Source organism: Rhinatrema bivittatum, chromosome 12 (assembly GCF_901001135.1).
Source record: "Rhinatrema bivittatum chromosome 12, aRhiBiv1.1, whole genome shotgun sequence".
NCBI classification, from domain to species: domain Eukaryota; kingdom Metazoa; phylum Chordata; class Amphibia; order Gymnophiona; family Rhinatrematidae; genus Rhinatrema; species Rhinatrema bivittatum.
The window spans coordinates 11,265,101-11,279,601 of NC_042626.1; the positions used below are offsets into that span (position 1 = coordinate 11,265,101).

The 14,501-nt window shown below is 45.3% G+C and overlaps 1 protein-coding gene across 4 annotated transcripts in view; it reads left to right on the plus strand.

Annotated features, from left to right (window-relative positions):
• Positions 1-14,501, plus strand: part of SYCP1 (synaptonemal complex protein 1) — a 345,552-nt gene that overhangs the window by 77,580 nt on the left and 253,471 nt on the right. For all 4 annotated transcript variants that reach the window (XM_029573719.1, XM_029573718.1, XM_029573720.1 and 1 more), the window contains exon 11: positions 9,217-9,325. In XM_029573719.1, coding sequence (XP_029429579.1) covers positions 9,217-9,325 — 109 coding nt within the window. The remainder of the gene's footprint in view (positions 1-9,216; positions 9,326-14,501) is intronic.

Consider the following 14,501-nt stretch of genomic DNA (forward strand, 5'->3'; position numbering starts at 1 on the left):
TGGAGTGCCCCCTAGTCTTTCTACTATCCGAAAGAGTAAATAACCGATTCACATCTACCCGTTCTAGACCTCTCATGATTTTAAACACCTCTATCATATCCCCCCTCAGTCGTCTCTTCTCCAAGCTGAAAAGTCCTAACCTCTTTAGTCTTTCCTCATAGGAGAGTTGTTCCATTCCCCTTATCATTTTGGTAGCCCTTCTCTGTACCTTCTCCATCGCAATTATATCTTTTTTGAGTTGCGGCGACCAGAATTGTACACAGTATTCAAGGTGCGGTCTCACCATGGAGCGATACAGAGGCATTATGACATTTTCCGTTTTATTCACCATTCCCTTTCTAATAATTCCCAACATTCTGTTTGCTTTTTTGACTGCCGCAGCACACTGTACCGACGATTTCAATGTGTTATCCACTATGACACCTAGATCTCTTTCTTGGGTTGTAGCACCTAATATGGAACCCAACATTGTGTAATTATAGCATGGGTTATTTTTCCCTATATGCATCACCTTGCACTTATCCACATTAAATTTCATCTGCCATTTGGATGCCCAATTTTCCAGTCTCACAAGGTCTTCCTGCAATTTATCACAATCTGCTTGTGATTTAACTACTCTGAACAATTTTGTGTCATCTGCAAATTTGATTATCTCACTCGTCGTATTTCTTTCCAGGTCATTTATAAATATATTGAAAAGTAAGGGTCCCAATACAGATCCCTGAGGCACTCCACTGTCCACTCCCTTCCACTGAGAAAATTGCCCATTTAATCCTACTCTTTGTTTCCTGTCTTTTAGCCAGTTTGCAATCCACGAAAGGACATCGCCACCTATCCCATGACTTTTTACTTTTCCTAGAAGCCTCTCATGAGGAACTTTGTCAAACGCCTTCTGAAAATCTAAGTATACTATATCTACCGGTTCACCTTTATCCACATGTTTATTAACTCCTTCAAAAAAGTGAAGCAGATTTGTGAGGCAAGACTTGCCCTGGGTAAAGCCATGCTGACTTTGTTCCATTAAACCATGTCTTTCTATATGTTCTGTGATTTTGATGTTTAGAACACTTTCCACTATTTTTCCTGGCACTGAAGTCAGGCTAACCGGTCTGTAGTTTCCCGGATCGCCCCTGGAGCCCTTTTTAAATATTGGGGTTACATTTGCTATCCTCCAGTCTTCAGGTACAATGGATGATTTTAATGATAAGTTACAAATTTTTACTAATAGGTCTGAAATTTCATTTTTTAGTTCCTTCAGAATTCTGGGGTGTATACCATCTGGTCCAGGTGATTTACTACTCTTCAGTTTGTCAATCAGGCCTACCACATCTTCTAGGTTCACCGTGATTTGATTCAGTCCATCTGAATCATTACCCATGAAAACCTTCTCCATTACGGGTACCTCCCCAACATCCTCTTCAGTAAACACCGAAGCAAAGAAATCATTTAATCTTTCCACGATGGCCTTATCTTCTCTAAGTGCCCCTTTAACCCCTCGATCATCTAACGGTCCAACTGACTCCCTCACAGGCTTTCTGCTTCGGATATATTTAAAAAAGTTTTTACTGTGAGTTTTTGCCTCTACAGCCAACTTCTTTTCAAATTCTCTCTTAGCCTGTCTTATCAATGTCTTACATTTAACTTGCCAATGTTTATGCTTTACCCTATTTCCTTATCTGGACAATTGGCTCCTAGTAGACTCCAATCAGACCCTGTTATGGACCAATCTCCTACGAACTATTTCTTGCCTGGACAATCTAGGCTTTCTCATAAATTATGAAAAATCACATCTGCAGCCCACTCAAACTTTACAATTCATTGGGGCTGTCATCAATACGATACAGGACAAAGCTTTCCTTCCCCATCCAAGAGCAGTGGCTCTCTCTACTCTGGCTACAGATGTCCTTCAGACTTCGATAACATCGGCTCGACATATTCCAGCTCTCCTTGGCCACATGGCAGCTGCCATATATGTAATTCCTCATACACGACTCCACATGCGTCGCCTACAATGGGACCTGAAAAAACAATGGAATCAATTCCTCCACCCATTGTCTACACCTATTATCATGACGAACAGTATGAAAACAGATCTTCAGTGGTGGATTTCTCCGTCAGCACTGCAGACAGGGGCGTCATTGAGACTGTTACGACATCACCTAATACTCACCACAGATACCTCCCACAAGGGTTGGGGAGCTCATCTAGACCAATTGACAACTCAGGGTTTATGGTCGGCATTCAAGAGGACTCAACACATCAACCTACTAGAACTCAAAGCAGTTAGAAACGCCCTTCGAGCTTTCGAAGAATCTCTTCGAGGAAAGATAGTCATGATTCACACGGACAACCAAGTCACAATGTTTTACATAAACAAGGAAGGAGGGTCCGCTTCTTGGAACCTTTGCAAGGAAGCAGTACAATTACTAGAATGGGTTCATCAATGATCAGTATCTCTTCAAGCAACTTATCTGCCCAGGATTCAGAACTCCAGGGCAGACAAACTCAGCAGGATTTTTCATCCTCACGAATGGCAGGCCCGCTCTTGGAGTCGCCGATCGATCTTCCCTGTGATCTCGATGAGTCCTTCGAGGGACGTAGGAAGTTCTCATGCTGCAAGTTCATCTTTAATTTGGGGAGCTAAGTCGTCCAGCAAGCGTGACACGTAAGCCCTGTGGCCAAGGTTCGGAATTCAATTGCGTAATCATTTAAGGAGCGAGACCCTTGTCGCAAATGAAGATCAGATTCCATGGCGGGGAGCCTTCCAGGTTCCTCAAAAATCTGTTTAAAGGCCGAGACAAAGTGCGGCAGGTTTGAAAGTAAGGGGTCGGAGCGCTCCCACAAGGGGAAGGCCCAAGCCAAAGCCATGCCATCCAAAAGGGAAAGAATGAAGGTTGTCTTGACCAAGTCGTTTGGAAAAAGCGCTGACTGAAGGGTAAAATGCATGTGGCATTGGTTTAAGAATCCCCAACACTGTTTAGGGTCTCCCGAGTAACGAGGCAGTGCTGGCAGAGGAATGACCACCCGACCGGGATAGAAAACATGCACAGGAGCCGCTGGGGACGGAGGTGGGGCGTTAAGTTGGGTCAGAAAATCTTGACGGGCGGCAAGATGGTATACGTCTGCCACCACCAGTTCCAAGGTCGACTGGAGGTTCTGGAGCTTCAGAACGAACCCGGGAATGGACTTCAGCACAGGCAAGTCCACCGGCTGAGAATCCAATCAGGCATTTAGATGCTCAATAAAAGTAGCCAATGCTTCCAGGAATCGTTGCTGCTCCTGAACTTTCTGGGCCAGGCCCGGAATGGCCTGGAGAGCGGACAGATCCGCCGAGTCCATGGCCTTAGCAATCTGTTACACTGAAGGTGGACCCTTAGGCCGAGGTGGGGTTGACGCCACCTGTGGGATGGAGTCCCACAGGTCCCCACCGTCGGCAGGCGGAACCGGCAAACTGACAGAGACCGGCTGGGGCTAGTGGAAGTCAGAATCAGGAGGCTGTTCGTAGCATGGTCAGGCATAGCAAAGGTCTGAATCAGGAGGCAGTTCGTAGCGTGGTCAGGCGTAGCAAAAGTCGGAATCAGGAGGCAGTTCGTAGCATGGTCAGGCATAGCAAAGGTCACAATCATGAGGCGGTTCGTAGTGTGGTCAGGCGTAGCAAAAGGTTGTAATTAGGACGCAGTTTGTAGCATGGTCAGGCGTAGCAAAAGGTCATAATCAGGAGGCAGTTCATAGCGTGGTCAGGCGTAGCAAAGGTCGGAATCAGGAGGCAATTCGTAGCATGGTCAGGCGTAGCAAAGGTCGGAATCAGAAGGCACAGGAATACAGGCAAACAACGGACAAGCAACTGAACTCACGATTAGGGAGCGAACCAGTTGCCAAGGCAAGTCCTGATAGTCAGGGCTCGCCTAATATAGGCCACTGAACCGGTGATGTCACAAAAAAGAGCAGGCAGCCAGCGTGCCGTGGGCCCTTTAAATTTTGTAGAGAGGTACTTGCGCGCACCTGGGGAGCCAGATGTGAGAGGCTGCCGGCGATGGCGTTTCTGCCGCGACTCCAGCGGCAAACAGGGCTGCAAAGAGGAGACCAGGGCTGAGAGTGCTCCCCCTGCCCTGCAGCAAAGCTGGAGACCGCTCCCAGCAGGGCAGCGAAGAAGGTGAAGAAGGCCGGTTGCGGGCTCTGCGGCCGGCCGACGTAACAGTTATTTTGTACATCGCTTAGACCTTAAGTTTTAAGCGATAAATACATTTTAATAAATGAAAATGAAATTGGATTTTAATACAACAGATGCTCTTTTTAAAAAATTGAGGTGCCTTTTGCCAGAACAGTTTTGCTCAAAGTTGAGCAAAGTGATAGAGTACAGGATACATAAATCAGTTAGAGTTAAGGATCATAAAGCTATCATTACTTCATTTTCAGTCAATGATTAGTTGAGGAACAGTAAGTATACTATGCAACTATGCAACAGGAGTAGCATACATAAACAAACAATAGGGAACCCAGAGCCAAATAGTTTCTGAGGAAACAGAGCTACTGTTTGCATGGTAGGAGAAAAATTTGCTACAACTTTCAGCATTACACATTTCAGGTCAGGAGAATGGTCAAGCAGATTTTTTGAGCCAAAATATGAAGATCCAGGTGCTAGGCCATTGGGCATGCAAACAGAAAATACAAAGATGGGGTGAACCATAGATGCTTCTAACAACAACCCACCACAATGCAAAGGCAAGAAAGTTCTTCAGCCAATGAAAAGACTGAATGTGCTGATAAAGGAGTGGCCCAGGAAAATGTTGCTTTATGCTTTCTCCCCACCTTGGCCGTTAGTAGGCCATGGACCAAAGAAGCTCAGGGAGGAGCCTAGTGGTTAGAGCAATGGGCTTCAAACCAGGAGATCAGGGTTCAAGTCCCACTGTTGCTGCTTGTGAGCTTGGGCAAGTTACTTTACCCTCCATTGCCTCAGATACAAACTTCAATTGTAAGCCCTCTGAGGATAGGGAAATATCTACAGTACCTGAATGTAATCAACTTTGCAGTGTGAAAAAAATGCAAAAAGCGGAATATAAAAATCTAAATAAATAGAATTAGGTATATGAGTGTTGAGAACGGTGTTTTAGTGTGCCCATGGGCCTCAGCCTGACCCAGACCTTCTAGGCCGAGCCAAGGGTTGACGGTGGCTCCGCATGGCTGACGGTCTACCCTCTGCCAGGCCGGCAAGCTCCCAAGGCCAACATCCGAGGATGTTGGAAGTTGAATGGTCCTCCGACCATTCCGAGCCCTTTTGGACCTGCTGCGAGCAGCATGGAGAAGCAGGCCTGGCCTGAGGTTGAGGGCAGACGGACCTTGACACGTAGACAAGAAGATTGATGCAACGGCATCACATGGCACGAAGACTTGGGTTGATGCGACTGCATCACATGGCACGAAGACTCTTGGGCTGAAGACATGACACCAGGACTATGAAGACGTGACACCAGGATCGATGCAACGGCATCGCAGACGAGACTTGACACCAAGGCTGATGCGAAAACATCACGGACCAGTGGTCGATGCGACGGCATCCCGGACCAGGGTCGATGCAACGACATCAGAAACATGACGCTGAAGGGCAGACAGCACGAGGAACTTGGAATCCAGATGAGACGAGAAGCAAGGAAGGCGGACATTGGCACTGTCTCTCAGGGTGCCCTACTCAGGCCACCCGCGGGACTGAGTCGCGGACCACCCTGTCCACTACGCGCCCTACACAGTCCTTGCAGACTGGTCACGGACCACGAGGAGAGCGGGACAGCGCAGGAACACACAACCAGGACATGACAGCTCAGGAGCACAGGACAACCGTCCACCAGCAGGAGTACTTCATCTGAGGGACCCCCGGCCTACTGGACCAGAAGGCTTGAGAACATTGAAGGCGAGACGTAGGAAAGAACATTGAGGAAGGCAGGAACACCAGGACATAGAAGATCAAGACACTAGGTCACCTGGACGAGGACCTCAGGCACAAAGACATGACATGGCATGACGAGAAGACATGACGATGAGGAGCTCCACAAGACAAGAAGACCTTACATAGGCTCTGGCAGGCAGGAGCCTCCAGAGTGAATACTCCACGACGATGCAAGGCCAGGAACAACTGACGGAGCAGCCCTTTATAGGGCTGAAGCAGGAAACAGTCACCAAGGTGGGGCCAAGACACTTCCTGTGTCTGGCCCTTTAAATGTTGAGACAAGACGCGGCTGTGCGCCTAGGAGAGTGCAGGAGCTGTGCAGGACTGCGGACAGCGACCTGCACCGACGTAGTTGTGTCAGAAGAGGCAGGGCTGGCCTGGGACGCAGGCCCAACGTGAGCAGCGGCTCCAGCCGCTGCAGGAGGCCCCGGGGGCGGCTCCTGCCGCTACTCCAGCCCGGGGCTTTTGCGGCCTCCAGCCGCGAAGATAGAATCAGCGTCGGGGGCGGTCCCGGGCCGGGTGGGCAGCTGGAAAGTCCGCGGCTCCGGCCGCGGTGAAGAGGAGAGACACGGGCAGCCTCCGGGCCGCATGAAGAACTTTACGCCGCGACTCCGGCTGCGTGGGAGGGCCGACGGCGGCGTCCAGCCGCGCCGGCGAAGATCAGCAGCAAGGGGTGAGTGGCCTGCTCGTGGGGAGACCCGCGGGCAGAGCGGTTCATGACAATGAGGTCCTAGTGACACCACACTGGCCATTAAGACCATGGTATGCTAATCAAAGCAGGCTGATAGTTTATTTATAGTTTATTTATTTATTTATATTTATTTATTTTTATATATCGACATTCAAACTAGTATATCACATCAGTTTACATAAAATAAATTTCTAATATATATTTGTTTATTTAATATACCATCATTCCAAATAAAGACAACAGTTTATAACATAACATATATATTTATTTATTTATTTAAGTTTTTTAATATACCAACATTCAAGACAATAGTCCCATCATGCTGGTTCACATGAAACAGGAGTGCAAAATAAACTTAAACTTGAACAATAGTGCGGAAAAAGCAGTTACATGTAACAAGGAAAAATAGAACTTGGAGTGAGAAGGAAAAAGGAAAAGGAAAACCAGCTAATTACATATAATTACATTGTAAGAGGTAGCTAATAGTGATATTGATGGTGATGTGTGTTGATTGTTAGGAGTTAAATAATATTGGAGTTAGTAATTAAATAATTAAATAATATTGGAGTTAGGAATTAAATAATATTGGAGTTATATATGGCATGACTTATACAATGACTTAATGTAATCACATAACATACATATTATACATTGGCATGAACATTGACTTAATATAATCAATTGAGATAAATATAAGGGGTATGTTCTAGTGTTTTAACTAAGGTGCTGGGATAAGAGGTTAGTGGTTTAGGATATTTATTTTATTTATTTATTTATTTATTAAAGGCTTTTCTATACCGAATTTCTTGATACAAATCAAATCAGCTCGGTTTACATCAAACAATTAGGAACTATAACCAACCAAACAGTAAATACAATTTGAAGGAGAGTAAAGTTACATTATAAGAAGGATGTATAACTTGGAGGAGGAAAAATAAGAGGGGGACGAGAGATTAAGATATACATTGGCATATGTTTCAGATGTTTTATTTTGGTGTCATTGGTTAGTTCTGTTGTTAGTTTATTAATGTCCCCTTGTTGGTGCTTGTTCTGAGCACAGGTAGTTTAAGTTGTCCTTACTGGTGTTTGCTCTGATTTCAGGTAAGTTTTAAGGTAGATTATAGGCATTTTTAAATAACCATGTTTTCAGTTCACTTTTGAATTTCTTTCTTTCTGAGGTAAGTTGTAGTGCCTCGGGTAGTGAGTTCCATAGTATTGGGCCAGCAATGGAGAGCTCACAATCTCTTATTTTTGTTAGATGAGTATTCAGTAATGTTGACACAGCTAATAATCGTTTATTCAGAGATCTTAGTGATCTCTGTGGTTTGTATAGTTTTAGTGCTATGGATCGACCATTGCATTTTCAAGGCATAGGGGGTCTCTTCCACCAGGAATCAGAACCCATCTTCATTCTCACTTATGGCAAAGCTATAGAGTGGACGAGATTAACCAAGAAGGGATTACACCAAGGTTAAATTTTAAAGGGAAATCAACAAAGAATTTGTGAGGATATGGCACGTTTTTGCAGTATATTGTAGACAGATTAACTGTTTGCTTTGATGTTACAAATAGGAGCTCTTCTGACATTCTTACAGAAGAGATTCAACAAGGTCTTGGCCTTGAGTTCTTTAAAGGTCAAGTTGCAGCGATTTTTTTTGCCTTAAGGGGAAAACTTAATGGGACATCTTTATTGTCTCACAAGTTGGTGTCATACTTTTCAACAAGGAGTTAGATGCCTTAATCCTACATTGTGGTCTACAATACTGTAATGGAATTTCCCTGTACGTACTTGGATCAGTCCAGACACCTGGGTTCATCTCCCCCTATCAGCAGATGGAGACAGAAAAACCTTCAATTTTGCCAGAGAGATCCCAGTGCTGCTACCTGCACTTTAAGAGAACTAAGAGATAAGCCCTTGGTGAAGCCATCCTGTAAGAAAGATAATATTTCAGGAATTAAGGCCCTAAGAGGGTGAATTCCCCTGACGGAACACCAGGACTCAAAACCTTCCATACCCGAACATAAGAGAGGTTAGTAGACTTCCTTCTAGAATGTTACAATATGGTGACTACCGAGTCCAGGTAACCTTTCCTTTTCAAACGCCTCCTCTCAAAAGCCTTGCCGCTAGACAAAAGCGAGCAGCCTGGTCGAAAAATATAGGACCTGTCGAAGAAGACGCGTCAGGTGGCCTAAGCAAAGCGGGCCAACCACCACCAGGTTGACCAGATCCGCAAACCATGGACGACGAGGCCACTCCGGAGCCACCAGAATCACCTCTCCGCAATGCTTTTCTATGCGACATAGAACCTTGCCCACCATCGGCCACAGAGGAAAAACATATAGTAGGCCATGGTAGAACCAGAGCTTTATCAGTAGTACACTGGCTATATCTGGTTCCATGCAACACACACATTCAGGTGATGTCATTAAAAAAACCCCCAACTCCCTCCAATTGCTGGATGAAGGGACTAAACCCACGGGCTCTTGACTGGTATAGCAGAAGTAAAGTAAAAGAAATTATCAGATAAGTCTTAATTTCTCCTTATCATAAAATAATTTCTCCTTAACTTATTTATTTTACTAGTTAACACTGATAAAGCAGCAGAATGATGAAAGAGATAACGAACTGATAAACATAAAATATCAGCTGCATGAAACAATGAAAAAGATAAATGACCTTGAAGAAATAAAAGGTAAAGTTTATGATAGCTCTTTATACATTGTGAACTTAGCAATATTTTACTTAGAATATTTTATTCATATGTATTTCACTTGCCTGTTTGGCTTTCTATCTTAAAATACTTCATGGTCTGTATTGGCTAATCTATACCTCTGATTTCTCTTGTATAGAGGAATTTACACTGAATTGGCTAGTCTGATTAGCTGATTTTTAAGGCCCAATTTACTGAGACTTTTCTCCCATTTGAGTCTATGGGAAAAAAGCTTAGTAAAATAGGCCCTTAGTTTCTTCCAGTTTGTAAGCAGCATCTATAGAGAAATCAGATGGCAAAAAAGACAGTAACATCAACTAAAAGAGAGTAGTGAACATATGGATTTCATTGTAATAGGGATAAAGGCAACCTTTCATTGTTCAACTACAGCTGTATTTTAGACTATCCCTCTGTTAAATTAGGTTTTAAAGAAAAATATATCTAGCATGAACTGCATGATGTCTCTAAAGTACATAAGAACATAAGAAATTGCCATGCTGGGACAGACCAAGGGTCCATCAAGCCCAGCATCCTGTTTCCTACAGAGGCCAAAAACCAGGCCACAAGTACCTGGCAATTACCCAAACACCAAGAAGAACCCATGCCCCTGATGCAATTAATAGCAGTGGCTATTCCCTAAGTATAATTGATAATTGATTAATAGCCATTAATGGACTTCTCCTCCAAGAACTTATCCAAACCTTTTTTGAACCCAGCTACACTAACTGCACTAACTACCTTCTCTGGCAACAAATTCCAGAGCTTTATTGTGCGTTGAGTGAAAAAGAATTTTCTCCGATTAGTCTTAAATGTGTTACTTGCTAACTTCATGGAGTGCCCCCTAGTCTTTCTATTATTCGAAAGTGTAAATAACCGAGTCACATCTACTCGTTCAAGACCTCTCATGATCTTAAAGACCTCTATCATATCCCCCCTCCGCCGTCTCTTCTCCAAGCTGAACAGCCCTAACCTCTTCAGCCTTTCCTCATAGGGGAGCTGTTCCATCCCCTTTATCATTTTGGTTGCCCTTCTCTGTACCTTCTCTATCGCAACTATATCTTTTTTGAGATGCGGCGACCAGAATTGTACACAGTATTCAAGGTGCGGTCTCACCATGGAGCGATACAGAGGCATTATGACATTTTCCGTTCTATTAACCATTCCCTTCCTAATAATTCCTAACATTCTATTTGCTTTTTTGACTGCTGCAGCACACTGAGCCGACGATTTTAAAGTATTATCCACTATGATGCCTAGATCTTTTTCCTGGGGGGTAGCTCCTAATATGGAACCTAACATCGTGTAACTACAGCAAGGGTTATTTTTTCCTATGTGCAACACCTTGCACTTGTCCACATTAAATTTCATCTGCCATTTGGATGCCCAATCTTCCAGTCTTGCAAGGTCCTCCTGTAATGTATCACAGTTTGCCTGTGATTTAACTACTCTGAATAATTTTGTATCATCCGCAAATTTGATAACCTCACTCGTCGTATTCCTTTCCAGATCATTTATATATATATTGAAAAGCACTGGTCCCAATACAGATCCCTGAGGTACTCCACTGTTTACCCTTTTCCACTGAGAAAATTGACCATTTAATCCTACTCTCTGTTTCCTGTCTTTTAACCAGTTTGTAATCCACGAAAGGACATCGCCTCCTATCCCATGACTTTTTAGTTTTCGTTGAAGCCTTTCATGAGGGACTTTGTCAAACGCCTTCTGAAAATCCAAATACACTACATCTACCGGTTCACCCTTATCCACGTTTATTAACCCCTTCAAAAAAATGAAGCAGATTTGTTAGGCAAGACTTCCCTTGGGTAAATCCATGTTGACTGTGTCCCATTAAATCATGTCTTTCTATATGCTCCACAATTTTGATCTTGAGAATAGTTTCCACTATTTTTCCCGGCACTGAAGTCAGGCTCACTGGTCTATAATTACATGATATCTCTAAAGTACAAATTTTACTTTTAAGTTGGTAGCAGAGAGGCTTAGACAAGGGTCTAGTACTTTGTTCCCTGAAAGTTCAGGTGGCAGCAATTGCTTCTTTCAGGGATCAGTTGCTTCCAACCTGGATGTTTGATTTCTTCATGGAGTTACATAGAAACATAGAAATGACGGCAGAAAAGGACCAAATAATCCACCCAGTCTGTCCAGCAAGCTTATGCCAGTATCTGCTGCACTGTGCAGGTTACCCCCATGCTTATCAGTTTCCCAGACCGTAAAGTCAGGGCCCTCAAATGTTGTTTGAATTCAGTTTCCCTTAACCATTGCCGTGGAAGCAGAGAGCAATTTTGGAGTTGCATCAAAAGTATCAGGCTTAGTGATTAAGGGTAGTAAGCACTGCATCAGCAAGTTATCCCCATGTAACAGTTAAACATATAAGTTTTTCCTTTAGGACCCTGGTTCTTCAATGGGATCTTATTCTGCTTGCCAGGGCTCTGTTGAGTTCTCCCTTGGAGCTGCTTAGACATGTATTCCTGAAGAATTTCTTGAATATAGGTTTTTTCCCATCAATAAGCAGGCTGAATTAGCCATGCTGTCTGGGACGGCCCGAAGTGGGAACTACTCTCCGATATACAGAGCTGGGCTCTATGCACCTGCGTCGTGGTTCCCGCATGACTGCCTGCATTGCCTCAGTTCTGTTTCTTCCTGCATAGCTATCAGTCGTGTTCTCTCTCTCTCTCTCTCTCTTTTTTTCTTCAAATTTTTTCTACTTCTTCTCTTTTTTGCCTCTATTTTCACTTAAGTGAACCCCCAAAAGCACTTTTCAGTGCTACCTTGGCTCCAAAGTCCCCAGGCTTCACGTATTGCCAATTTGGCAATGTTATGTCTGTCACAGACCAGGCATCCTGCCGCGACTGAGCGAGGATGTCATCGTGGGCCCAGAGACAGAGGGCTGAGAAAATTGTGAGGCTCCAGGAGTTGGAAGGAGCCTCCTAGGGGTTATATGCCCCTCCCATTGCTTAACACAGTCTTCTCCGGGCAGGGAGCCCAAGAAACCTGTGGAGCACAAAAGAGAGTCTTTGTTGGAGCCAACCTCCAGGAAGGCCTGAGTGGAAAAGCTCCCTAGAGAGCCGGGAGGTAAGGGCGAGGGTGATAAGCCCCGAAAAGGCCCTACTGCATCAAGCGATATGGCATAGGAGAGGGGTAGTGGCAATGTGCCATCTCTGTTGACGCATACTGCATCCAGATCAAAGCAACATCTGGACTGACGCACCAACAAAGCGCGTCAATCGACGCAAGGGTTGGATCAACCTACCGCATCCAACGCAGAGCGTCGTCCAACGCATGATGCAGAGCGCCTGAAGCAGGTGCTGATCGAAGAAGTACCGATGCTATCGACGCCGAAGCGTGCGTGCGTTGAGGGAGCTGTCCTTTCTAAGGTGGAAGGCGAAGGAAAAAACCTGACATATCGACCCGACACACTCAACGCAGCCGAGTCCAGTTTCGAAGCTGGTCGCATGCAAGGCTGGAGGCTCTCAGGAACCATGGCACTGAGACCCTCAAATAGTGATCACCCTGAGTGAGCTAGAGGACTCTGGGGCTTCAGATGTGGGCGTCCAACATGTCTCAGAAGGATCTTTGTCCTCGGTGGGTAGCAGTGGCCATATGGGACTTTCTCTGTCTCTAAACAAAAAAGGCGCCAGCCTGGGCCCAGGAGCCATTAGGGAAACGAAGGTTGCACAATGTGGATGAGGATCGCCCTCGGCAAGAAAGAGACCCATTTTCTTCTCTCTTACGGGTGACAGTTCCTCCCTCTAAGTCAAGGGGCTACTGGCCCAGGGATGGGACGGGAAGTCTCCCTGCCTCCACAAAAGAAGAGGAAGGTTTCTTCTCTGCACCATCAGATAGAAGGTGCAGCCTTACATGCTATGTCACAAATAACAGGAATCCTGCAGTCATTCTTTGAGAATCTGCAGATGAGACAACAGCTAGTGCCACCCTCTAGCCCATCTGAGTGGACCTCATTGTCACACTCTGTTCCTTCTTCTCCCACACGGGATGTAACGGGGGACAGCGTCGCGGCTGTTGATTGGAGTCCTGCGGGCTTGAGCCGGTATATTCTTCTCCGTCCTCTCCGGGGTCGTCCACAGGCATTACTTCTGACCTCCCAGAGGAACCTCTTGAACCATCCTCACCTCCCGAGGACCTGTCTTACTCTAAATTTATTGAGAAGGTGGGGGCCTTTTTGAAGATTGAAACCAAAAAATTGACAGATCCCAGATCAGAGGTGCACGGGATTCTTGAAATTTTTTATGTTTCCTCGGAGCCGATGCATTCCTTTCACATTCAGTCCTGAAAGCCGTCATGAACAAAGCATGGGAATAGACTTTTTCTGCCTCTTCCACCTCTCAGAAGTTGGACCTGAAGTTTCAGATGTGGAGATCCCCGCATTATAGATCATTCCAGCTGCCTCACGCGTCGGTGGTGGTCGAATCTGCCATGAAGTGAGCCAAAAAGACCAGGCTATACTCAAACACACCCTGGGTAAGGAGAGCAGGTACCTCGATGATTTTGGCAAAAAGGTATTCCAAGGTGCTATGCTCAATGCTAAAATTCAACAACCTCAATTTTATATCATGCAGTACCTCTATGAATACCTTGAGGGAATGAAATTGGGGGCTGACCAGGCCTCTGATGACCAGTCACATACTCGGGTGATAGCGGTCATGGAAAAGAGCTTGTGTCACTTTCTTCGCACCATTTACCAGGCATTTGAGATGTCGGCTAGGACATCGGCAAGGACATTGGCAGGGTCCATTGCGGCCAGGAGGATGGCTTGGCTGAGAGCCAGTGCAATCCACGATGATGTCCACGAGAAGCTAGCAGATCTCCCTTGTAAAGGGACAATTTATTTGGGGACAAACTTTGAGAAACGGTTTCCCAGCTCAAGGAGAGAGCTCTGCGGTCTCCTCCCTCACATCATCCATGGAGCAAGCTTTCGCCAGACACTTTTATACGATGTATAAGTCCTTCTACCAAAGGCGTGTGTATAGGCCTTATTCATCCTATCGGTCCCTGACCTACCAACCGCAGAGGCAGCAGCCTCAGCAAGTTCAGGCCCAAGGACACGCCAGGGCTCAACGTCCTCAAAAGCAGGTCCAGAACAATAACCAGAAGTCGCAATAATCTTTTTGAAGTTGGCTCG